This window comes from Sporisorium graminicola, chromosome SGRAM_3 (assembly GCF_005498985.1).
Source record: "Sporisorium graminicola strain CBS 10092 chromosome SGRAM_3, whole genome shotgun sequence".
In the NCBI taxonomy this organism is placed as follows: domain Eukaryota; kingdom Fungi; phylum Basidiomycota; class Ustilaginomycetes; order Ustilaginales; family Ustilaginaceae; genus Sporisorium; species Sporisorium graminicola.
In genome coordinates this window covers 438,070-460,326 of record NC_043733.1, presented here as the reverse complement: position 1 = coordinate 460,326, position 22,257 = coordinate 438,070, and the positions used below count along the sequence as shown (strand labels likewise).

The 22,257-nt window shown below is 55.8% G+C and overlaps 13 protein-coding genes across 13 annotated transcripts; 8 read left to right on the top strand and 5 right to left on the bottom strand.

The window, feature by feature from the left end:
* Positions 1 to 435: 435 nt before the first annotated feature.
* Positions 436 to 1,926, top strand: EX895_004394 (uncharacterized protein; the record flags this gene model as incomplete). Its single annotated transcript, XM_029884989.1, has 2 exons — positions 436 to 688; positions 785 to 1,926. The coding sequence occupies 2 exons, from the start codon at positions 436 to 438 to the stop codon at positions 1,924 to 1,926; spliced, it is 1,395 nt and encodes a 464-aa protein (XP_029738739.1).
* A 402-nt stretch (positions 1,927 to 2,328) lies between these two features.
* Positions 2,329 to 3,246, top strand: EX895_004393 (uncharacterized protein; the record flags this gene model as incomplete). Its single annotated transcript, XM_029884988.1, has 5 exons — positions 2,329 to 2,399; positions 2,488 to 2,548; positions 2,644 to 2,875; positions 2,976 to 3,139; positions 3,220 to 3,246. 5 exons carry the CDS (start codon positions 2,329 to 2,331, stop codon positions 3,244 to 3,246), a joined length of 555 nt encoding a protein of 184 aa, XP_029738738.1.
* A 298-nt stretch (positions 3,247 to 3,544) lies between these two features.
* On the top strand, positions 3,545 to 4,189 carry EX895_004392 (uncharacterized protein; the record flags this gene model as incomplete). Its single annotated transcript, XM_029884987.1, has 1 exon — positions 3,545 to 4,189. The coding sequence occupies one exon, from the start codon at positions 3,545 to 3,547 to the stop codon at positions 4,187 to 4,189; it is 645 nt and encodes a 214-aa protein (XP_029738737.1).
* A 27-nt stretch (positions 4,190 to 4,216) lies between these two features.
* Positions 4,217 to 5,029, top strand: EX895_004391 (uncharacterized protein; the record flags this gene model as incomplete). Its single annotated transcript, XM_029884986.1, has 1 exon — positions 4,217 to 5,029. The coding sequence occupies one exon, from the start codon at positions 4,217 to 4,219 to the stop codon at positions 5,027 to 5,029; it is 813 nt and encodes a 270-aa protein (XP_029738736.1).
* Positions 5,030 to 5,522: 493 nt separating this feature from the next.
* EX895_004390 (uncharacterized protein) lies at positions 5,523 to 6,748 on the top strand (the record flags this gene model as incomplete). Its single annotated transcript, XM_029884985.1, has 2 exons — positions 5,523 to 6,647; positions 6,740 to 6,748. The coding sequence occupies 2 exons, from the start codon at positions 5,523 to 5,525 to the stop codon at positions 6,746 to 6,748; spliced, it is 1,134 nt and encodes a 377-aa protein (XP_029738735.1).
* Positions 6,749 to 6,923: 175 nt separating this feature from the next.
* On the bottom strand, positions 6,924 to 7,871 carry EX895_004389 (uncharacterized protein; the record flags this gene model as incomplete). Its single annotated transcript, XM_029884984.1, has 4 exons — positions 6,924 to 7,030; positions 7,134 to 7,207; positions 7,301 to 7,350; positions 7,446 to 7,871. The coding sequence occupies 4 exons, from the start codon at positions 7,869 to 7,871 to the stop codon at positions 6,924 to 6,926; spliced, it is 657 nt and encodes a 218-aa protein (XP_029738734.1).
* Positions 7,872 to 9,465: 1,594 nt separating this feature from the next.
* Positions 9,466 to 10,480, top strand: EX895_004388 (uncharacterized protein; the record flags this gene model as incomplete). Its single annotated transcript, XM_029884983.1, has 2 exons — positions 9,466 to 10,314; positions 10,397 to 10,480. The coding sequence occupies 2 exons, from the start codon at positions 9,466 to 9,468 to the stop codon at positions 10,478 to 10,480; spliced, it is 933 nt and encodes a 310-aa protein (XP_029738733.1).
* A 210-nt stretch (positions 10,481 to 10,690) lies between these two features.
* Positions 10,691 to 12,850, bottom strand: EX895_004387 (uncharacterized protein; the record flags this gene model as incomplete). The annotated part of the gene is made up of 1 exon (XM_029884982.1): positions 10,691 to 12,850. One exon carries the CDS (start codon positions 12,848 to 12,850, stop codon positions 10,691 to 10,693), a length of 2,160 nt encoding a protein of 719 aa, XP_029738732.1.
* A 457-nt stretch (positions 12,851 to 13,307) lies between these two features.
* Positions 13,308 to 14,414, bottom strand: EX895_004386 (uncharacterized protein; the record flags this gene model as incomplete). The annotated part of the gene is made up of 1 exon (XM_029884981.1): positions 13,308 to 14,414. One exon carries the CDS (start codon positions 14,412 to 14,414, stop codon positions 13,308 to 13,310), a length of 1,107 nt encoding a protein of 368 aa, XP_029738731.1.
* A 1,226-nt stretch (positions 14,415 to 15,640) lies between these two features.
* Positions 15,641 to 17,056, top strand: EX895_004385 (uncharacterized protein; the record flags this gene model as incomplete). Its single annotated transcript, XM_029884980.1, has 1 exon — positions 15,641 to 17,056. One exon carries the CDS (start codon positions 15,641 to 15,643, stop codon positions 17,054 to 17,056), a length of 1,416 nt encoding a protein of 471 aa, XP_029738730.1.
* A 509-nt stretch (positions 17,057 to 17,565) lies between these two features.
* On the bottom strand, positions 17,566 to 19,431 carry EX895_004384 (uncharacterized protein; the record flags this gene model as incomplete). The annotated part of the gene is made up of 5 exons (XM_029884979.1): positions 17,566 to 18,106; positions 18,188 to 18,273; positions 18,362 to 18,975; positions 19,061 to 19,325; positions 19,429 to 19,431. The coding sequence occupies 5 exons, from the start codon at positions 19,429 to 19,431 to the stop codon at positions 17,566 to 17,568; spliced, it is 1,509 nt and encodes a 502-aa protein (XP_029738729.1).
* A 462-nt stretch (positions 19,432 to 19,893) lies between these two features.
* On the top strand, positions 19,894 to 20,812 carry EX895_004383 (uncharacterized protein; the record flags this gene model as incomplete). Its single annotated transcript, XM_029884978.1, has 2 exons — positions 19,894 to 20,121; positions 20,216 to 20,812. 2 exons carry the CDS (start codon positions 19,894 to 19,896, stop codon positions 20,810 to 20,812), a joined length of 825 nt encoding a protein of 274 aa, XP_029738728.1.
* Positions 20,813 to 20,949: 137 nt separating this feature from the next.
* Positions 20,950 to 21,702, bottom strand: EX895_004382 (uncharacterized protein; the record flags this gene model as incomplete). The annotated part of the gene is made up of 5 exons (XM_029884977.1): positions 20,950 to 20,973; positions 21,077 to 21,256; positions 21,336 to 21,421; positions 21,515 to 21,615; positions 21,689 to 21,702. The coding sequence occupies 5 exons, from the start codon at positions 21,700 to 21,702 to the stop codon at positions 20,950 to 20,952; spliced, it is 405 nt and encodes a 134-aa protein (XP_029738727.1).
* Positions 21,703 to 22,257: the final 555 nt, after the last annotated feature.

Below are 22,257 nucleotides of genomic sequence, written 5' to 3'. Positions count from 1 at the left end.
GCAGGGGTTCCTGCTTGCTTTAGGCGAATACTAGCTTACACATCTCACTCATAGAGAGTGGTGTCAGGAGTCCGACACACTGGCCGAGTGCCTCGAACAGCCCCGTCGGCATCACCTTCCGGCAAGATACAGTACGTTCTGCCTGTCCTACTGCCTCCACTTGAGCCGTTGCTCACTACAGACATCTGTCAATGCCTCAAGAAGAACAGCTTGAGCCTCTCATGCCACCCTGTCCCATCCGACTGTATAAAGACGAGTGGTTGAAGATCTTTTGTCTTCTTTGGTTCCCCCACCATCTAGTCACTCTCCTTTCCGAGCTTCAACTCTCCCGTCTCGATTGACTACCCTCGTGTGCTAGACACTGTCACATTCGCTCAACCGCATCTCCCTATTAGTTTTCTTCCCCTTAATCCTCTTTACACAACATTCGACAAAATGGCTTGTTGCGGTGGTGCTATTTCTTCCGACATGCGGGCAACCGTGACCGAGGTGCCTGCTACCTCGAACGCTACTGGCCCGGGATACAGCATCCAGGGCTACGAGGACCTCAAGTACACTTACTCGTTCGTTGACAACGTCTTCGACCAGAAGAAGGAGGACCTTGCCTCGTACTACCAGAAGTGGGGTCGTGTCCTCTGCGTTCTCGACGAGAATCTCAACGAGCTGTACGGCTCTTCGATCAAGGCCTGTAAGTTGACCTTCGTCTGCGTTGCTTGTGTGTTACCATGCTCTGTTTAGCAAGACACTAACTCACACAGACCCGTGTACGTCTTTCTGCCCACAGACTTCAACGCCCACAACATCAAGCCCACTCTCCACGTCTTCAAGGGCGGTGAGCTGCACAAGACCATGGACACCATGCTCGGCTTTGTCGATGCCATGGACAACTTTGGTCTGATTCGCAAGGAGCCAGTACTTGTCGTCGGGGGTGGTCTCGCCTCGGATGTGCTCGGATACGCCTGTGCCTCTTACCGCCGAAGCACCAACTACATCCGAGTAGGCACCACGCTGATTGCTCTGATCGACGCTGCCATCTCGATCAAGGTGGGCATCAACCACAAGAAGCTCAAGAACCGTCTGGGTGCCTACCACGCTCCCATGCACACGTTCCTCGACTTTGACTTCCTCAAGACGCTGCCCATCGGCCAGACACGTAACGGCACTGCTGAGCTGATCAAGATCCTGCACTGTACGGATAAGTACACGTGGGGTCTGCTGGTCAAGTACGGTGAGGACCTGGTCAACACTGCGTACGGGCGCAATGCCACGGGTCCAGGGGCTAAGGAGCTCAAGGAGGCTGCGGACACGATCTGCCGCAACGCGATCAAGGGCATGCTCGACCTCGAGTCACCCAACCTGCACGAGATTGGTCTGGACCGAGTGATTGCCAACGGCCACTCGATCTCGCCCACGCTTGAGCTTGCTCCCTTCCCGCCTCTCCGCCACGGCCACGCCGTTACTATCGACATGGCCTGGTCCGTCACTCTTGCGCACATGCGCGGCTACATCACCGACGCGGACCGCGACGAGTGGTTCGGCCTCGCCGCCAGCGTGGGACTCTCGGTCGACCACCCCTTGTTGACGGACCAGCTGATCCTCGAGGGCAACGAGGCCATCAAGAAGACACGTGACGGTCTGCAGCGCTTTGTGCTCGCCAAGCCACTGGGCACGTGTGTGTTTGCTAACGACATCTCGGAAGACGAGTTCATCAAGTCGCTCGCCGTGCACAAGGCCTACGTCAAGAAGATCGGCCGCGGCGACGGCGTGGGCCTCGATGCCTACGCTGACGCCGGTGACTTGGGCGCCGATCCTGAGGCGCTGCTCAAGGAGCGCAAGGCCGAGGTTGCCCGTCTTAATGGTGCTCACGCCTCCGAGTCGATCGCCTCCAAGGTCACTCACCAGGCTGCCAAGGCTGTTGCTGCTTGAGAGGCGTAACATGATTCGGAACCATGTAGTTTTTTTCTGCTTTGACGTCGACGTCTCTTTTCGAACAATACAAAAGAAGCCAAACAAGCAATGATCCTGCAGCGATGGTGTCCTTACGCGGTCTGGTCATGCTGAGTTCTCCAATATATCAGAAGTAGCTGCGCTGCGAAGAGAAGACCTTTTGAGTGTGAGGTAGTCGAGTTCGCTGTACGTTGTTGAAGAATGGAGGAGCGGCGTTTGGTTGAAGAAAGTGTCAAACATGTTAGGTCGACTTTCCAAGTTCTAAGTCGGGCGAGAAATTCGTCATGAAACACGCAGACGCGCACTGACCTCGCAACAAGGATGAACCCTCTTCTCAAGATCTTCCTCCATCCGACGACGACACCAGCCCCCTCGCAAACAATGGTGAACACGACAAAGCCACAACCACAGCCGCTCTCGGCGTTCCGAGTCAACTATGCCGGTACATCAAAGTGAGTATCGCCGCTGCACGCCATTGCAAACCAAAGTTTCGACCGCTTCTTAACCATCTGCGCTCTTGATCGCTCCAACGGACAACAGATCGAAAGCACAAGACTTGCCAGATCCTATCGGCTTTACAGACCCAGATGCTGTCAGCAAGGTGAGCTTCCGATTCCCAGAAACCTGTTCGCAACCTCTTTCGATGGCTTTGACTCAACCCTTGCTTCTCGTTCTGCCGAAAACAACCAACATCAGAAGCAGTCCAAGGCGAAAGCGTCGGCAGCGTCGGCCGCGGCTGCCCAGCGCGCTGATCCAGCCGCACTCAAAATGGCCAAAGCGTGGGAGCTGGCCTATTCGCCCGCCAAGTCGCTGCCGATGAACGCCATCATGCTGTACATGTCCGGATCGGGCGTGCAGATCTTCAGCATGATGGCGGTCGGCATGCTCATCACCGGCCCGCTCAGAGGCATCGCCTCTATGAACAGCTGTAAGTCCAGCCTTTCCTCTGTCACTACCCGCATCTAAGACCTCAACTTTGCTGACTCTCTTTCTTCGCTCAATATGGTGTTGACGTTGCGGCTCGGCAGCCTTCGATCGACTTTCTTCGCCGGGACAGAGCCTGCTGCTGCCCAAGTTGCTGTTCGTCTTGTGTCAGCTGGCAGGTATCGCGGTGGGATTGTACAAGTGCTGGAGCATGGGCCTGTTGCCCACCGAGACGAGCGACTGGCTGGCTTGGAGGCAGCCACGGACGGTACGTTGTCGCAATTGGCCCAATAGATTGCTTTGTGACGGTCTGATACTGACATGCTCTCGATCTCTGCCGTTGTCCAGCCTTTGGAGTTTTCGCCGATCCACTAGACAAGAGCTCCTTCATGCAATCTGATATGATAGCCGCGACCGCGACCGTTTCCGTGTGATTGCGTTCGAGATCGAGATCTGAAGCTGCACGAGATGAGACCAAAGCAAGCGCAGAATCTTAACACTGGGCGTGATTTTCACAGCTGTGCACCCCCACATCGATACAAAATTGTGCTGCGTGTGGTGCTTTTGCTGCGTCATGCAAGCGCGGTTCCCATCCGCGTAGAACAAACACATCGACCAACCTCTTGCTTCCCCCTTTACGTGGTGCCCTTTGCCAACCTCTGCTCTTCGGACCATGTCTTCCGTCGACCACGACCCGCACACACAAGACGACGCCCTGCCGACAGCCGACCAGCTCTCCGCCGCACGCGCAGTCCACATCTTCACCAGCAACCACACCCGCGTCCCCTTCTCATCCCTCCTCGACCGAGCGCACCAACAGAACCTAGCTCTGGTACTCGTCTTCACGCGCCACTTCCACTGTGGAATGTGCAAAGAGTTCGTCCGTGCCCTCTCCCATTCCAGCACGCTAATTGATCCATCGCGCGTTCTGCTGGTAGTTGTCGGACCAGGCCAACCGGAAGGCGTAGAGCACTACAAACAGCAAGTCGGCAGCCCGCCGTTCGAATTTTACGCCGACCCGAAGCTCGAGCTGTACCACGCACTTGGCGTGACTAGGAGAAACTTGGAGCTGGGCAGCAGCAGTAAGGAAATTCTGGGCTCGCATCATCAGACGAGTGTGTTGACCAACCTGGTCAGCAGCGTAGCGGAGACGTTCAAGTCTGGATCTTTGATTTTCAAGGGCGGCGATTTCAAGCAACTGGGCGGAGAGTTTGTTTGGAATCAAGCAGGAAAGGTGGTCTTGGCTCATCGTATGCGACATACGAGGGATCATACTGAGATCGCTGTACTCGAACAGGCTGCGATCAAAGAGTCTTGAAGGATCACAGCGATATACCGAGACAGAATGAGCTCGACAAACAACCCGGGCATTGCGGGCAGCAACCTGCTACCTGGAAAGATTGTTGCCATCACAGGCGCTTCGCGTGGCATCGGACGTGCGTGCGCGCTCGCCTGCGCTGCACACGGAGCCAAAGGCATCGTCATCCACTACCTCGGCGATGCCGACACCACGACCGAAGCCCACTCGCTTCAAACCGAACTCAGCGCACTCGGTGCCGATGCCATCCTCGTCTCTGGAGACATTTCCGACGCAGCGGTCGGCCAGAGCATCGCCAACGCCGCCGAAACGGCATTCGGAAGGCTGGATGTGTTCATCTCGAACGCGGGCATCTGCCCATTTATGGGCTTCCTCGAGATGGAAGCGTCCACGTGGCGTCAGGTGCAAGACGTCAACCTCAACGGAGCCTTTTTTGCCACGCAGGCAGCGGCACGGTTGATGGCGCGCCAGATCCCGAGAGGCGGGTCGATCGTTGCGATCGCCAGCATCTCAGCGCTGGTCGGGGGTGAGTTTCAGAGCCACTACACGCCGACCAAGGCGGGTCTGAAGAGTATGATGGAGTCGGCTGCGATCGGATTAGGGCCCTTGGGCATTCGGTGTAATAGTGTGCTGCCGGGCACGATCGAGACTGCGATCAATGCGGATGATTTGAAGGACGGGGACAAGAGGAGGAGGATGATCGAGAGGCATCCGTTGAAGAGGCTAGGAAGGCCCGAGGACGTGGCGGGGCCGGTGGTGTTCTTGGCGTCGGATCTGGCGCAGTTCATGACGGGCAGCTCGGTGCTGGTGGATGGTGGCTGTTTTGTCAATCTGCAGTGAGTAGCAGTAGCATTGCTAAGTAATCTGACGCATTGTTGCGAAGATGTTGGATTGAACGAATGAGTGACATCGTCTGTGCGAGAGTGAGCGAGTGATATCTCGGAATTCGGAAGGATCGTCGTCGAGGTTACGCGCTCTGTGTGTGTGTGTGTGTCAATGCGCGCGGCAGATGGGTGAACAATACCCCTGCGAGACGCTCGCTGCAAAGCAACACTTTTTTCCCTTGGAAACAGCCAAAGCGCGCTTTGGTTGCGCTTTCGGCTTTTCCTTGCTGCTTTCCCACCACCACATTCACACGCAGAATCGTGTCGTCTCCCTACTCATCACCATCAACCGCATTCGTCACACTCCCGCGCGCTAACTCAGCACTAGACCTCGCCATCACCAGCACTGCAGCACATCTACAGCACTTCGCACAGCTCAAAGCGCCGGCCACGTTGCAGCATCGGATCGACTATTCTGACTCACATTCTCTTTCACAGCGACAGCAGCAATGGCGGGCAACGAGTTTGACGATGTGCTCACCAACCAACCAGTGGTGATCGACAACGGCTCGGGCTCGATCAAGGCAGGCTTTGCGGGGCAGGATGCGCCCAAGTGCTTCTTCCCCAGCTTTGTCGGGCGACCCAAGCACCCGCGCGTCATGGCAGGGGCGATCGAAGGCGACCTGTTCATTGGGCGCAAGGCACAAGAGCTGCGCGGGCTGCTCAAGATCCAATATCCTATGGAACACGGCATTGTCACGGACTGGGAGGACATGGAACGCATCTGGAACCACGTCTACTCGGACGAACTCGACACGCAGTCCGAAGAGCACCCCGTGCTGCTCACCGAGGCTCCGCTCAACCCGCGCAGCAACCGCGATATGGCCGCGCAGATCTTCTTCGAGACTTTTAACGTCCCTGCGCTGTTCACGTCGATCCAGGCCGTGCTAAGCTTGTACTCGTCCGGAAGGACGACGGGGATTGTGCTCGATTCGGGCGACGGCGTCACGCATGCCGTGCCCGTGTACGAGGGGTTCAGCATGCCCAACGCGATACGTAGAGTCGACGTCGCCGGTCGCGATGTCACCGAGAGTCTGCAGACACACCTCCGCAAAGCTGGCTACCACCTGCACACGTCGGCAGAGAAAGAACTCGTGCGCATCATCAAAGAGAAAACGTGCTACGTCGCACTCAACCCGACCAAGGAGGAAAAGGACATCAAGGAGCACGAAGAGTTCAAGCTGCCGGACGGCAACACGCTCCGTCTGGGCGCCGAGCGCTTCCGCGCGCCAGAGATCCTGTTCAACCCGGAACTCATAGGCCACGAATTCCCTGGCATCCACCAGGTGGTGGTGGACTCGATCAACCGCACCGATCTGGATCTGCGCAAGAACTTGTTTAGCAACATCGTGCTCAGCGGCGGGACGACGTTGACGCAAGGGTTCGGCGACCGCATGCTGGCAGAAGTGAAGAAGCTGGCGGTGAGGGAGATGAAGATCAAGATCTTCGCCCCGCCCGAGAGGAAGTACTCGACCTGGATCGGCGGGAGTATCTTGGCCGGGCTGAGCACGTTTAGGCGAATGTGGGTCAGTGCAGAGGAGTACAATGAGGATCCGGATATCATTCATAAGAAGGTAAGTCCGATACCGATGCGCGCGGGCCGCAGAGAGAGAGAGTTGCTGACCACCCCTTTTTGTTTAATTGCTATCGCCGCCATCGTCATCAGACGTTCTGAATCAGAAAAGGGTCTTTTTTAACATTCGACACGCACAAAGAAGCAATGTTTACAAGATACCCCCCTCCCCCTCCTCCGACCGTCTCCGCTGATTCAGATGGACAGCAGGAGGATGGCAACGCTGTCGCACAACGAGGTCGATCCCGAGATTGCTTCGACAAGCGGCGCTGACTCTTCAGCGTTTGGCGGGCGATAAGATGGAACCCGACGATCCGTCGCCCGGCAACACAGCATGCTCTTCCCCGTGAAGTCCCTTGAGCGCCGTCTTGAGGATGGTGCGGACTGTTTCCGATGAGCATCAGAGGCGAATCGGTCAGCATTCTCATACGAGCGAGCGAGCGAGCTTGCTTCACAGCAGAGCAGATGAGCAGCAAGCAAGACGTACAGCGATACATGACGGTGGCCCAGGTGCGACCGGTGGCGTTTTTCACCAGGGTGGCGTCGAAGGTATTCATGATGCTGTCGATGCGGAATCGTGGAAAGAAGCGTGCGGGTGTGAGACGAGATGGCCGGACCGTCGCCGTGGAACCGGAAACAAGGCAAGGCACTTACTGCTCGACGATGAGTCTGTCCTCTTCAAGCGTGAACACTCTGCGTTCTCGCTGTTGCGGGCGGCGCGCAAGTGAGGATCGCACGCGCGGCACGAGTCAGCATCACTCGCACTGGCATCGATAGCAGTCTGTTACACGGAGCTCACCTTCCTAGGACACGTCGAGCCGGCGCCCTTCCTGTCCTCCTCGCCCTTCGCCGTCCCAAGCCTGAGCTCTCGGCTGATGAGCCGCTCGTCCGTGCCCTCATCGTCCTCGTCCTTGTGGACGGCGTGTTCTTTGCCTCGCTTCTTGTCCGACTCGTTCGCCGTCTCATCCGGCGTCCCAGCGCCGCCGCTGCTCCTGAGCTGGGCGTGGGAAGCGCTCGCACGCCGCTTGTTGCTGGGCGAAGGAGAAGTTGCGATGGTAGCAACGGGCTTGGTCGAGGGGGTGCCCAACTGCCTATTGGGTATGCGGATGTTCACGCTGATCACAGAAAAGTCGTTTTTGTCGTCGTCCTCGTCTTGCCCCAACTGGAACGGCTGGGCTGGCGAGGTGCGGGGAGGAGGCGGTGGGGTAGCGGATGTTGACCGCATCGTGGGAACGGTCGAGTGGGAAGGGAAGGTCGACCTCAGCTTCCGAAAGGGATCGAAGCCGCGCAGAGGGGTGCGAGTTAAAATACAGTCGATAGCCGAATGTCGTAGATGTGGGGATGGGACGCGGGAATCTGGTGGAAGATTGCTAGAGGAGGAGAATGGGGTGCCAAGGCGAAGATCGAAGAAGCAATTGCAAAGTTATATAGCTTTGTGTGCGGAGGAATGCATCTTGACTCGCTCCGCCGATGGGCGAAGACCATCAACCGCAGACCTTGTCAAAGGCTAAAGCAGATGTGTCGCTGTGCAATCACACGAGCCGTCATCGATCGGACCGAGACACAAAGAGCGGAAGCACCCGAACAAGGAAGATGCGGGATGAGAACGACAATGCCTTGATTGCTTCCGCTTTGCAAAGCACAGAGCTTAACTCTGTAGCTTGCTCTCTTCTTGCTTGTCCTTCTCAGTGCGGACGAAGCGTTGCTCCTTCTCGCCGACTGTTTCTCTCCTCCCGTAGAAAATCACATGCCCTCTTATGTAGAAGTCTCAAGTTGAACAGGCGAGCATCGATGCATTTCAACGCCCCCTCATCCGCCTCGAGCTCCGTCGCCGTTCTCGAAAGTGACCAGCTGCTCCGTATATTGCTCCGCTCGATCCCGTCTTCGCAACACAGACCTGAGATGGAGCATCTTGTTTCAAACAACGCTTGTCTCGCAAATCAACCGCCCACCCTCGCCCCGAAATACAGCGGGATCAATGCTATCCCACCTGACAGCGACGATTTCGCGTTTAGTGGCGCCCTACAAAAAGTCGCACGCCGATTCACCGAGCCCTCCGGCACTTGCGTCAAATTTGAGGGAACAGATCCGCTCGTTCACGTTCAGGCGGAAGCAGCCGACGTGGATGAACTCAAAGAAGAGGTGTTGGAGGACGATTTCAACAGCAAACGCGGCCGAAAGCCGGACGAAGAAGACTCAGAGATGGAAGTAGATTACATGATCATTGCTGAAAAGTGTATGATCGTGTGCTCTTCCGTTAGCTGCGTCAATGCCGAACATACTAGACGACGCCCCGCTCTCCCAAGGATGACGCCAAAGCGGCAGTATCGGAAGAGAAGCCGCATGGCGAGAATCACCTCGTCGCCGTCGGCGCCACTCAGCAGTCCTCCGGTGATCAAGCGACGTCGACAGATCAAAAGGACTCTCGCCCCAAAGAGAAGGCGCAGAGAAGTTCCGGGCTTCCACTGAACCCAAACACGGGTGATTTGTGACGACGTCGTTCCGTAGAGCGGCTTCGGTTTGCTGCTGTCAGCCCGGATAAATTCCGCGTCGACGTGGGGTAGAATTGCAATTTTAAAAAATTCGGCTATTGTGCCTACTGGATTCCGGTAATCGAGTTCGGCTGGAATTGCCGGCGACCACGACCACGAGGATCCTTGGTCCCCCTCCGCTCCCCCGCACTTTCTAGCACAAACCATCATTATCTTTAAAGCCATCCTCGCAACGGCGACTTCTGAGCGCTCCGTCTACCTTGAACCTTCTCCTCCTTCTCCACCACAGATCCTCCTCATCCGCCACTACTGCGACCAAAAGCAACAATGTCGTCGACCACCTTCACCTCGAACCCACCCGTTGGACCAGACTCTGCTCCCGTCGCACTCTCCTTCCCTCCCAACTGCGACCAGCGGGTGGCAGTGATCATGCTCAACGCACCCGAGAAGCTCAACGCGCTCGGGTGGGCCGATTACAAAACCATCACACACTGTCTCGAGTGGATCGCCGTGCAACCGCACATCCTCGTGACCATCTTTACGGGTAAGGGACGATACTTCTCCGCCGGGGCTAACGTGAAGGACCCCTCTCGCGCGCTACCGGCGCACGTGGAGTCTGCGGACACAACGACAGTGGAGGGTAGAGCTGTCGTTGCAGACTTCTACGCTGCGCGCGCGCATGCGGGGCAGGGCAAGCTGGCTCTGGCGCTGCGCAACCACCCGAAGATCTTGATCGCCGCGCTCAACGGCCCAGCGGTCGGGCTGTCCGCGGCAATCCTGGGCCACTGCGACCTCGTCTACGCCTACTCCGACTTTTTCCTCTTCACACCCTTCATGTCGCTCGCCCTCGTCGCAGAGGGACTGACCTCCGTCACATTCGTCCAGAAGATGGGCCTGGGCAGAGCAACAGAAGCGCTTCTGGAGGGTCGCAGGATGACAGCGACTGATCTCAAGGAGAGCGGCTTCATCACGCGCCTGTACACAAAGCCGAGCGGGTTCGACGGGACGAAGGACAAGCTAGCTACTCCTCCAATCTTGGACGATGTGCTGGGCCATGTGAGGGAGAAGTTCTTGCCACCCAATGCAAGTGCGTTCTCGCTACTCTACACGAAAAAACTACTCAGCGACGCTGCGTATGCGTATGCTGGTGTGGATGGCGTCAACCAGGCCGAACTTGTAAGTCATCACGGTTCTCAGTCGTCAAAGCTAGCCATGCGGAATACTGACGTAAGTTATCGTTTCGCTCGTTGTCGCATAGAGGGGCGCGGAAACCGTCTTTGCTTCGGGCGAACCCCAGAAACGGTTCGCAAACATCGCCGGTGGGGCTCGTCACAAACTGTAGAACCCTCTTTGACCCCTCAGAATCGAATGTCCGTGGCTAAGTTAGGCAGTTGGATGTGGTCTTGTGTTGAGCCGGTGGTATGATCAAGCATTGCCGGATCCCCATCACATGAGCACTTCACGCACAGACACGCACACAGGGCACACTGGATGCTGTTTTGAACCGTTGAATGAACTGTTTCGAGCGAATTCCGTCTTCTCCTGGGTCTGTTCACCTACGGTTCCTCGAATCCACACCGGTACTGCCAGCACCGATGCCACCGGACTTGGTCACAGCGGCCTCGTTGGCATCGAGCCCCGCCTCGGAACGTATGCGTTCGATCTCATCCAAGATGGGCTTGTACTCTTGGTACTGCGAGTCTGCGAGCGCAAAGCCCTTCTTACGCATTTCCTTACCGCGCAATTTGCCGTCGCTTTCGATATGCGCGGTGGACGCCCAGTGGTGTTTGGTGCGTTCGTAGAAGGCGCGCAGGTTCTCGCCCGGTTGCGGGGTGGAGAGGATCTCTTGCTCGGTGCGCGCCGTGTCGGAAGAGACTCCCATGAAAGCCTGCGCTTTGGCTCGGAGCGCCTCGCGCTCCGCAAGCGACATCTTGGCACGGCGTGCTTCTTCGTCGTCGGAATTGGCTTCCTCGTCAAACTCAAAGCCTTCGGGAATCTCGTCGCCCTCTTCTCCCTCGGACTCGGATTCGGACTCGGACTCGGAAGACGAACCAGACTCGTCCGAGCCGTCGTCTTCGGATTCCGACTCGCCCCACTCAAGCGCATCGATGGGACACTCTCTCAGACAGGCGAAGCGTTCCAGTTTCGACAGGTCGAGTGTGTAGAAATCGTCCAAGGTGTACTCGCGGTTGCCCGCTTCGAAGATGCCGCCGTAGACGTAGAGCGTGTTGCGCTGCACGGCCAGCATGACGTTGTATCGCTCCAGTGGGATCGTCTTGAGTGGGTCGTCCGGGTCGTCGTCTTCGTCGTCTTCGGGCGGGGCGGGCGCTGCTGTCGATGGTGGTGGTGGAGTGGGTTGGACCTGCAGGTTCTCGGTCGATTCGACGAGATCTTTGGCTTGCTCGTCGCCGTTTTCGTTGTCCGAGTCGTAATTTTCGTCATCGTCGTCGTCCGAGTGGTAACCGTTCCTGTAGTTCTGCTCTTGTTGTTGTTGCTGTTGCTGTTGTTGCTGCTGTTGCTGTTTCTTCTTTCTCCTGCCTGCGCCTGCTTTCTTCTTGGGTCGCTTGAGATTGAGACTGATCCATCTGCCTGTACCTGGCAGCTGATATCCGTACATATCCTTGTGGAAGACACTCTCCATGGTCTCTTCATCCGCCTCGGTATCCGTGACACCGCCAAAGAGAATGCCCATGCTCTTGGACTGCCACAGAGCCATGGTGCATCCACTGCGCACCGGATTGGGTGCATAGCCCACTTTCCTTCTCTTGGCCCAGTCGAGCTTGGTGAGGTCCTCGTCCATCTTGAGCAGCCACGTATCCTCCAGCGCAACACCTTGTGTGCGCTGACCTTTGACGTACTTTTTGCAGTACCCGCCGTGCAGGACGATCCCTTCGGGACACGAGAGGAAGGAAAAGCCGGAGCGTGGTGGTGGACGACGCAAGTCGTTCTGCTTGATCTCGGTCCATTTGAACGTGTTCTGGGTGTCAAAGATCCACAGATCGTTCAGGTACTGTGTCTTGACGCCCGTGTCGATGAAGCCGCCAAAGAGGACGAGGTAGTGTTTCCAGAAGGTCATGCGGTGACCACTGCGTGCGCTGGGACGCAGTTTAGTGTCGATGCGCTCCCATGCTTTCGACTCGATGCTGAAGGCCCAGAGATCGCGATAGTGGTGGAAGGCGTTTTGACGTGCCCCTGAGAATTCGCCTCCGAACAGCCAGAGCATGCCACCCTGCGCCGGTGTTGCTGCAACCTGGTGCGCGGATCGAGGACCAGGTTGGTTCTTGGATGCGTATGTCCTCCACTCGTTCTTTTCGGGTATATACCGGTACATGTCCTGGTAGAAAGCAACTCGTTCGCCGTTGAAGTATTCGCCTCCAAAAAGATAGAGATCGTTGCCAAGAGGGCAAGGGGTGAAGGTAGCATTGGCTCGACGCGAAGGGGGTCCTCCCACCTTTTCTTCAGATACGGCATGCTCCTGCTCCCACTGTTCTCGATATCTGGCGAGCAGCGCATCGAGATCCTCTTCGTCATCGTCGACAGCTGCAGCGCCTTTCTTTCCATTGTGTTTGGAGGACGAGGAGGTGGTGTTTGACTGGGACTTTTGCTTTGCTGCTTGTTTTGTGAGTTTGCGGGTGGCCTGCTTTTCGGCTTTCTCCTTCTTGGCGGCTTTGGCGGCCGCCTTACCCGCAGAAGTCTTTCCTTTCTTTCCCATGTCGCAGCAAGAGCGCTGACGGTACAGACGAGGGAGTGTGAGTCTGAGCACTGTTTGCTTGGCCTGGAAGGAGTGGGTCAAAGGAAGAACAAGGTTTGCAGGTCTCAGACAAAAAAATAAAGGTGTTCCCCATTGCCGATTGCCGAGGATTCCGTTTTCTTCGCAAAATTCACCGCTGTGTGGTGCTGCCAAGATTCGTGATTCTAGTGTGGAGGACTCAAGCACAAATTCACAGACACCCCCACCGACGAGCTCCTCCGTTTCAGGTTTGGTCTTCTTGACGCGACCAGAACAATTGCACGGTAACCACCGGCGTGTGGGACTGGGCTTCGTCTCTTGATTTTGACAGGCGGGGACTGCTAGTTTGGCATGTACAGCTAGATGCGTGTGTTGTCCGCATGATAATGATTGTCTGGATGATGCAGGGGACAGTGGGCAGAATGCATGATTCTGGCGATTATAGTACAGTGGGTGTGAAGCTCAAAAGCAAAGCGACGAAGGATACGAATACAATAGATGGGAGCACATTGAGCAGTGGAAGCTGCTGAATGGCGCTGTTCTTGGCAGATGGAGCCGAGGTGCTGCTCGAAGTCATGCTGCTGGAAGTGGAGCTTGAGGAACTGTTGCTCTGGGTAGAGGCCGAGGAGGACGATCCGAGCACCCAGCCGATGCCACCAGCGATGTGGCCACGAAAGAGATCGAGCTGCCACGTCGAGCTGCCGTGACCCAAGCTGGTATACCACGACCTGCCAGAACCTCCGGATGCCTGTATGTGGGCACCACCTTCTCCGCTGACGCTTGCATCGGTGGAAGGGTTGGTGTCAAGTAGTCTGCCCTGCCTCCACCAAGCGAGTGGAAGAGGCGGTGGACCATTGGTGCCGTTTCTGAAACCTTGCGCGTTGACGTGAGTGTCCTCGTATCTCGAAGCATTGGTCACGAGCAAGTTAGCTGGCGAGGGTAGATTTCTAGGATCGGAGCGGAAGTTGTAGACCTCTTCATAGAGGCGAAGACCGTGTGAGGGCCATCGGGAGGTCGACGGGTGGGAGCTACTGAGTGCTTTGAAGGTGACATTCTGGATTTGAGGATGGTAGTCAAAGTAGGCGCCTACGAGTCGACCGTAGAAGGGAGCGCCAAATAAGGTGGCGGAAGCAGAGTGGATCCCGAAAAAGTTACCTCCTTGTTGGATGTAGCGGGCAAAGTTGCGTATGCCTTGGTCGTCCAGAACGGTGCCAGTCAAAGGAGGATCCTGGTCGGTAGTGCTGACGAATCCGATGGCGTCAAACTGGGAGATGAAGGTCAAGTTGTGGAACTGCGTCTCGTCTTCGGTATTGACGGTATTCCATCGGAGCGCAGAGACGGACGGGTCGATGGCAGAGGAAGGCAGAGTGAGAGAACCGTTTCCGAGCGAGGTGATGGTGCGGATGGCGATGGGGATCGACTCGTGTCGGTAACCTGCCGTCTTTGTGTAGAGAAGAATGCTTGGCCGCGCTGTCACCTGAGCAGCAGCAGCAGCAAGCAGCGCAGAAGCTAGAAGAGCAACAGCGTTATTATTCGGTGTCAACATCGTGAGCTCGACTCTGGTGACAGAGAAGAAGAGAGTGAGTCAGCGACGTGAGAGACAGAAGGGGAACAAAACCAGCGTTATTATACGGTGTCCACATCGTGAGCTCGACTCTGGTGACAGAGACGAAGAGAGTGAGTCAGCGACGTGAGAGACAGAAGGGGAACAGGACTGCGTCGAGCACCGAGGCAACAGCCGGCATTCCGCTCTTCTTGACAGTCGCCCGACATCCCATGCCACTCAAGCGACAAACAGGGTCTCATGCACGCAACTAAACGCGGCACTCCCGCTGTGTCGCATGAGATGCATGAACACAAACCCGCTCGTCGGCGCCTGCCAAAACAGCTTCTTGGCGCGCCCAAATCTCAAGCGCAACCGTTTTGGCAAGTCAAAAGTGAGTGACAGCCCGCATTCATCTTTGGAGCGGCAACATCCTGTTTCAAAAGGAAGTCTAACAAGGCTCAATGCCAAGCACCTTTGGCTACGCGCTCAACACTCCCACTCAACGTGAGCAAACCTAATCTAACTCTCTTGGTCTGACATTGCTGCTAGGTCTATCCGGCGCTCATTCTGAAGGCAGACAGAATGCTCGAGTGCGCCACGAAGAGCATTGTAGCCATCGTCAGGGCCAGCAATCAAGATGAAGCAGTCGGTCGCCTGCGAATGTCTAAGGCCAGTGCACGTGGACCTTGTCACACGTACGAGAAAACGCGCGAGTTGAGCCTCGGAAAGGAAGGGTCTCACTGGCAATTCGAATTTTGACTTTTCCATCGAGCTGCAGCGACTCCGTTCGCGTCCGCGTTTCCTACCCTAAACGTCTTTCGGCAGCAGCTGCAGAGAAATCAGATAGGATTCTTCTTTTCCAAGTCAGTTGTACCGCACTCAACAGGTGGAGTTTTTTGTCGGGAAATTTTTTCTGCTCAGGGCGGAGAGCGCTGCGAGCCCTGAGAGGGCGGGAACCTTTTTCTTTCCTCCTTCTTTCACCCAAGTCAATCGGGCACAGAAAGGCAGGCGTTCGACCGAAGAAAAATCCATCGTCGTTCTCTTCAGAAAGGGTCCTACATTAACCATCATCCCGTCTTCATCTCTGCACGCACTTCATCATCGCAACTCATTCCGGCAATCCACGACACCGTAATCGCAACTAGACGTCGAAACCTCAGCCTTTGCGCGCCTGTAGAGTGTTGTTACAACCACTCTCGTCGGGCTCGCTTTCTCCATCTCACATTATGCAGTCCTACTCGCATCTCTACGAGTCGATGAACCATTCATCCGCATCCAGCTCGCCTCATCCTACGTCGCCCGGGGGCTTCAACATCCCTTACACCGGTTCTCCATCCGCTACCCATCTCGGTCCCGGTACTCCAGGTTCGAGCAACATTACCCAAAACCCCTTGTCGTCCTTTGGTGCTTTCTACATCCAGCATCCCACCTCGTCGCATTCTACTCACGCTCCGTCAGCGAGCCATCATCAGCACCACCATCTCGACTCATATGCTAGTTCGGCAAACACGCCCCACCAGCATCTCTCGCCCGGTGCCGATCATCATTCCTCCTCGAGCGCTTCCGTTGCCGCCCTGTCCAACAGTGGCCGCTTGAGCTGGGCCAACTCCCCGGCTGACTCATACCATGGCGTGACTTCCAACGCCACTACCCACAGCAGTGGTGCTGATAGCCACTCTAGCTTCGCTAATCACAAGTATCCCTGGGATATCAACCCAGCCACCATGCGTCCCGATGGTGGTCACATTGGCTCGCCTTACTCTGCCTCCGATTTGCTCCATCCTGCCACTGCCAGCGCCTTGGGCTTCGATGACGATTCAGGTTCTGGCGGTAATGTGCGTCCTCGTGCTCGCAAACGCACTCGAGCTGAGGACGAGCCACGATCGCGTCTCTCGTCCTCCAGCCGAAGTCGCACCCGTCCTCGCATCCCCAGTGCGCTCTCCAATGCTAACAGTCCAGCAAGCGACTTCCATCACAGCATCTCTTCCTATCACGCTGATCCAGAAGATACCGACATCACCGCTTGGATCAACGCCGGCGATGCGGAAGACTTTTCCGCCTCGCACGTTTCGGGCGCGGATCACTCTCGCCTCTGGTCCTCCTTTGGCCCTGGCATTCCAACCGACGCTAGTCATGCCGCCAGCCCTTACCACGGCTCTGCCACTGCTTCAGCCCTGCCTGCCTCTCTTTCAAACTCTCGCGCTCAGTCCATAGTCGATTCCGACGACTTTGGATACCACGCCTCTTCCGCTCTCCACGCTGGTCCCTCTAACCTTGGCCTCAGCGTCTCGATGCACGACCAGGATGCGCTTGATATCAAATCCGAAATTGCACAGCCTGTCCAGGATGATCCCGCTCCAGCTGAAGACGAACCGCTTTACGTCAATGCTAAGCAGTACCAGCGAATTCTCAAGAGGAGAGCGACCCGAGCTAGAATCGAAGAGCAGAGGAAGAAGGATTTCCTCGCCTACATGCACACCCGCGACCAGGCTCGCAAGCACGGCGACGGTCTCGATGAAGAGGGCAAGAAGCCTTACCTCCACGAGAGTCGTCACAGACATGCCGTTAGGAGACCAAGAGGCCCTGGTGGAAGGTTCCTGACCAAAGCCGAAATGTCGCAAGCCGCTGCTACTGCTTCTTAGCTGTCTGCCCAAACCTTTCCCGGCGGGCAACCCTATAAGAATGGATCCGCATAAAGATCACCACTGTTCCGCCCCTACACGCTGTACACTAGGATTTCAAAACCAGAGGCCACTACCAGCGCCAATGCTTTCTGTAATGCCCCCCTCCCGACCTTCCATTTCTCGCCTTTGTTTCACTTGCTGTGTTGCAGAAGCTGTTGTATTCATCTAGCCTTCTTTTTTCCAACGCTACAATGCAAGACTTGGTTCTTGTCGATACCGTCATCAGATCAAGCTGCCTGTGTGTGCGTGTCTGGCAGGGACTGAGCAGACACGAGCTTCCCAACAGCAGGTTGCTTGACAATTACCAGCAAAGAACAAGTCGTCGTAGCTCAGTTCGAGTCGACAACTTCCAAGTCTTGTCTTTTCTCGCAAAATGACGGTGAAGGAGTGCAAAGTAAACTGCATTTGCGAAACGGTACAAGTACATTGATCAAGGTTGGCATGCCAGTAGAGCAAGGACAAGGCTTCTAATCACGTTGAGAGAGGATGGCCTCTTTTCGCGCCGCTTTGGGCTTCTTATCGCCTGCCTTGGAGTGCTTCCTCCTGTTCTCTTCCTTGTTCTTCCTGGCGTCGATCATGGTCTTCTTGAGCCTCTGCGCTTGCTTGATCGCCTTGGGCACGTGCCTCTGCTTCTCGATCTTGGATACATCGCCCACCCCGCTCCACTTCTTGCGCAAATTCTCGGCATATTCTCGGTTGGCCATCTCCCTCCCGCTGAGCAGTCCCAGCTTCTCGCTCGCCTTGGCCTTCCAGATGCGCAGGTTGCCGTCGTCCGAGCCGCTGAGCACGAAGCGCGCGTCCATGGAGAACGAGGTGGAGAAGATGCGCTGCATGCGCTTGGTGTGATAGACATCGCGCGAATGGTTGCCCTTGCCATAGTCCCAGATGCGCAGTGTACGATCGTACGAGCCTGAGACAAGCTCGGTGCCTGTGGGTGAAAAGTCGACCGACATGACGGCGGCAACGTGGTCTTTGTAGATTTGTGTCGCCGAGTTGAGGTGTCGCATGCTGCAAAAGGTGAAAACAAAGAGATATGTCAGAACGGACCAGGCTTCCAAGTGCGAACACATAAGGGTGCAGGGGACTTACTCGAATGTGTAGACGTTGTGATCCTCGCTCGCCACGGCAAAGACGGTCGGCTCTGTCGGGTTCCATGCAATGTCGTTTGCTCGCATCTGCATGGAGATAGAGAGGGAATGTCAGTGACTGCCTGTAAAGAATGAGGAGGTCTTTCTGTGACCGTCTTGAATCGTGAATGCTCACCTGCATGATCATCTTGGTCAAAGGCTTTCCGCTGCGCAGGTCGTAGAGAACAATGCCACGGTCGCTTCCTGCACTGGCGAGAACCTCGCGCTCGCTGAGGTTGAACCGCACCACGTTGATGGCATCTGGGCCCCACGTCATGGACAGTAATGGATCCGAGGATCCGCCGCGCTCGAGGTCCCAAGTCTGAATCGAGGATGAAGCCGAAGCAAAGACCGTATTGGAAGCGTGATGCGTGAGCGAGTTGAATGCCGCCTTGCCACTGTACACGGTCAATGGCTCGCTAGGTGGCACGTCTTTGTCGCGTGTGCTGAGGAGACCTCCCCTTCTCAAGCTACCACCCGTGGTCATTTCTGCATCCATGTCGTCGTCATCTTCGTCGTCATCCATGGCATTGAAGCTGGTTTGGCCAAGACCGTCAGGGCGCGGATCGGCGTCCCAGACCTTGACAGTCCTATCTGTCGAGCAAGAAAGCAATCGGCGACCAACCGACGAGTTGCCAGTGGGCGACATGAAGGTAAGAGGAGAAATGCAGATCGACTGAATGATACCGGAATGTGCCCGTGGGTAGACGTAGATAGGCTTTTGTCGGGCCAGATCCCAAAGGCGGATTTCTGGAGAAAAGACGGCAGAGAGAGCGTTGAGGTCAGCAAGGACTAAGTACAGAGAAAAGGGAAAGATGAGCGTCCACGAACTTACCTCCATCGCCGCTTCCCGAAGCAACGACATTGAGTCGATTGGTGTCCTTTGCGATCGAGTAGATGCCGTCAACGTGTCCTTCCAGGGCTCCGACGAATGGCTTGGCGAAGAGTCTGTCCAGCTTGGCAGCATTAACTGCACGTGTGTACTCTCTTGGTTTGTCGAAAGGATGGAGTGCTGGATCGAGGTTTCTGGATAGAGGGGCAGGGTCGCCCTGTCGAGCAGGGGCGTGGACATCGAGCGACCTGGAAAGCGCCTTGATTTTCTGTGATGGCATAAGAGGTTCAAAGCAGAACAGGGTTAGTTGAGGTGGTCCATAGCGCTTTGGCGGGGCAGCAGAGGAGGCACATTGTAAAGTGGTAGCTTACCATGTTGGTGGCTTGTGCCAAGAGCAGCCCCTTGGTATAGTCGAAATGCAAATCTGTCCGCGTCGAAGTCCCAAGTTCCGATGTGAGCACTGTCTGCTGAGCAGCCCGGTTGCTAGTGAGAGGTGCGAGTGATTCGGAGGCAAGGGCGATGGTAAGGATGTGTGTGAATGACGTTGGAAGCCAAAGGTTGAGAGAACTTCAAGTCGAGCTGTGGAGGCAAAATTGAGACAGAGAGAGGGTCCAACCAAAAATTTCGCTCTGCTCTCTGCAGTCGCCGTGCAGGAAACTTTTTTTGTGTGGTTGCAGAGCGAGTTCCCCGCTTACGTAATACAGCATCTTTCTTCTTGCTCAGCTTGAATTCAAGGATTCACTTTGCTCTCGAACCACGACCATTCATCCGGACCCTGACCATATGCGATCGCCATCGACATAGAGCACCATCTTAGATCGTGATTCTATCACATTATGCGGATCTTGAAGGCGCGCTCAGCTCTTTTGAGCGACTTTGAGGTGCTCAAGGTTCTCAAGGAGATGGAGGCCGAGCAAAAGGCAAGGGTTCAAACTGCTCCCAAGATCAGCGAGATCAACGACGATTCGGACGATGCACTTCGCAACACATCCTCATTCAAGCCAGACGACGATGATGGCTGGCTGTCCAATGTACCAGAGAATCTGCGTACGATCCAATACGAGGTGGGTAGATACTCGATCTGGCCAAATCGAAAGCTTGTAGAAGTGCTCTCAAGCTGACTGACCAAACTCGTTCTTGCTTCCGTCTCTCAAACAGACAATCTCTTCGCTTAGCCAGGCAACGAGGCCATGTGCCCATCAAGAGGGCGAGCACATCGCCGCTTTTCTCGACCAACTCAAAGTTCGCGGCTACTCGATCAACGATTCGGAAGCGAGGAGAGGTGCGCTGGGGTTAAACCGATCCGAGCGACTCCAGATCGTCAACCACGCTCCTCAGAGCGTAGTCGAGCTGCACACGCTTGTAGAAGAGCTGGAGGAGCGCTTCCACCCTCATCAGATCGAAGAGCTCATCTCGCTTGTGCAGACGTACCTACCCATCCACCCCACCACCGAAGTCAACGCATACGCTGCAGAAGGAGCTCAGGATGACCCAGCTTTCATCAATGGCGCAGCGCACCGTTCGCATGTAGAAGCACCGGCACAGATTAGTCAGTTCACTGGCCAAGTTGCGGCAGCAGCCGACCTGGGTGGATCCGATCAGCAGGGCTTGGCACACGTTCCAGGACCAGACGCAGAGCAACAAGCGGCAGATGTCGAGTACGAAGAGGACCCGGAAGCCGAAATGGAGGAAGACGACTTTGTACATGAAGGTCTGGGCGGAGGCGGCGTTGAAGATGCGGATCTGGACGACTAGGACTTCGCGCAAGCTTTGTTCGTATATGGAAAGGTGATTCATGTATTTGTAGTGATTAATGTTTTTAACGACAAGCCTTCGAGCAGCCGCCACAATGCGATAGCGGTGATCAGAGGGGAAGGCGTATCGAGTTGCTCTTACTCTTGGTCCATCTCCTCGCTCTGCAGAACAAGATGAGGTAATCGTGTGAGCGGGACGGGCCCAAATGTTAGCTGTAGCGGATCCAAACAATCTCGTGTTTGATGTGGATCAGCTGGAACTCACCTGGAACTCTGCATCGTCTTCTTCGTGGTCGACGGCGGTGGCACCCGAATCCAGGCCTGCCTGCTTGAGCGCTTCTTCGGAGCTGTAGTCGAGAGGAGCATTTCGTCGACGCCCGGTCCAGACAATGTTGGACGTGTCAATCTCGGCCAGCTCCTCTTCGTCCTCGATCAGCTCGGCAAGCTGTATGCAAGTACAGATGAAGGCTCTGTTAGCATTACCACGCATCGTTCCAAATGCAGAGTAGAGCAATACAACATACCTCGTCATCATCGATGTTGAAGTCATCCTCTTCGTCTTCGTCATCATCGTCGGCGCCTTCATCGTCCTCGTCATTTTCGTCTACCTCTGTCCGTTTCGGTGCATACAATTCGGAAGCGGTCAGCACGACCGATCCAGGAGAACGTCGCACAAGCACCTTTGCCGTACTGTCAGACTCACCTCTCTCGACTGCTCTTGCTTTTCCTTTGCCCTTATCCACGCTCGAGAACTGCTGCTGCTCGGCGGCATCCTCGTCGGGAAAGGGATTGGCGACAGTGCTGCTGGTGAGGCCGAGAATGCGAGTGGATCAGTCAAACTGCCTCTGACATGTTTGCAATCGGATGCCTTACTCACCTTGGGTCGCTCATTGTGACAAGAGAGGTCAGCTGAGCTATTGCTGTTGTGCTGGTGATTGTTTTCAAACAAGTGCGTTCAGGTGATTGATCTGGAAGCGGGGTGAGCTTCGACAATGGATCGAAGAAAATAGGGTCCTCAAAATCTGCGGGAACGCGTCGCGGATCCAAGCGCAATTTGCAACCAACACCTGTTCAGAGCATAAAAAATACAGCTGAGTCGCAGGCTCGCGCTGTGTTATGTTGTGCCCTTCGAGTTGAACGGAAATCGGAGGTGGAGCAAAAGAGGAAACTGCTGGTTAGTTTCTCAGAGCATCACCTCAAGCTTGCTTTCAGCTCGACTCATATCACCACTCGCTCAGCACGCACGCACGCACGCACTCGATTTCGGAGGAGTCGTCAGACCTCGTCACAGCCTTCTTCGGCATTCGGTCGCGCCACGAAGAGCATGTGAAGATGCCATCGATTCCGTGGTTTTGTCTCCCTTCATGCACAAGGCACGTTGCGTCAATCAAGCACAACTGATCCATGTCGATCCGACTGCACGCTCTTCTATGCTCTTTGATCGTT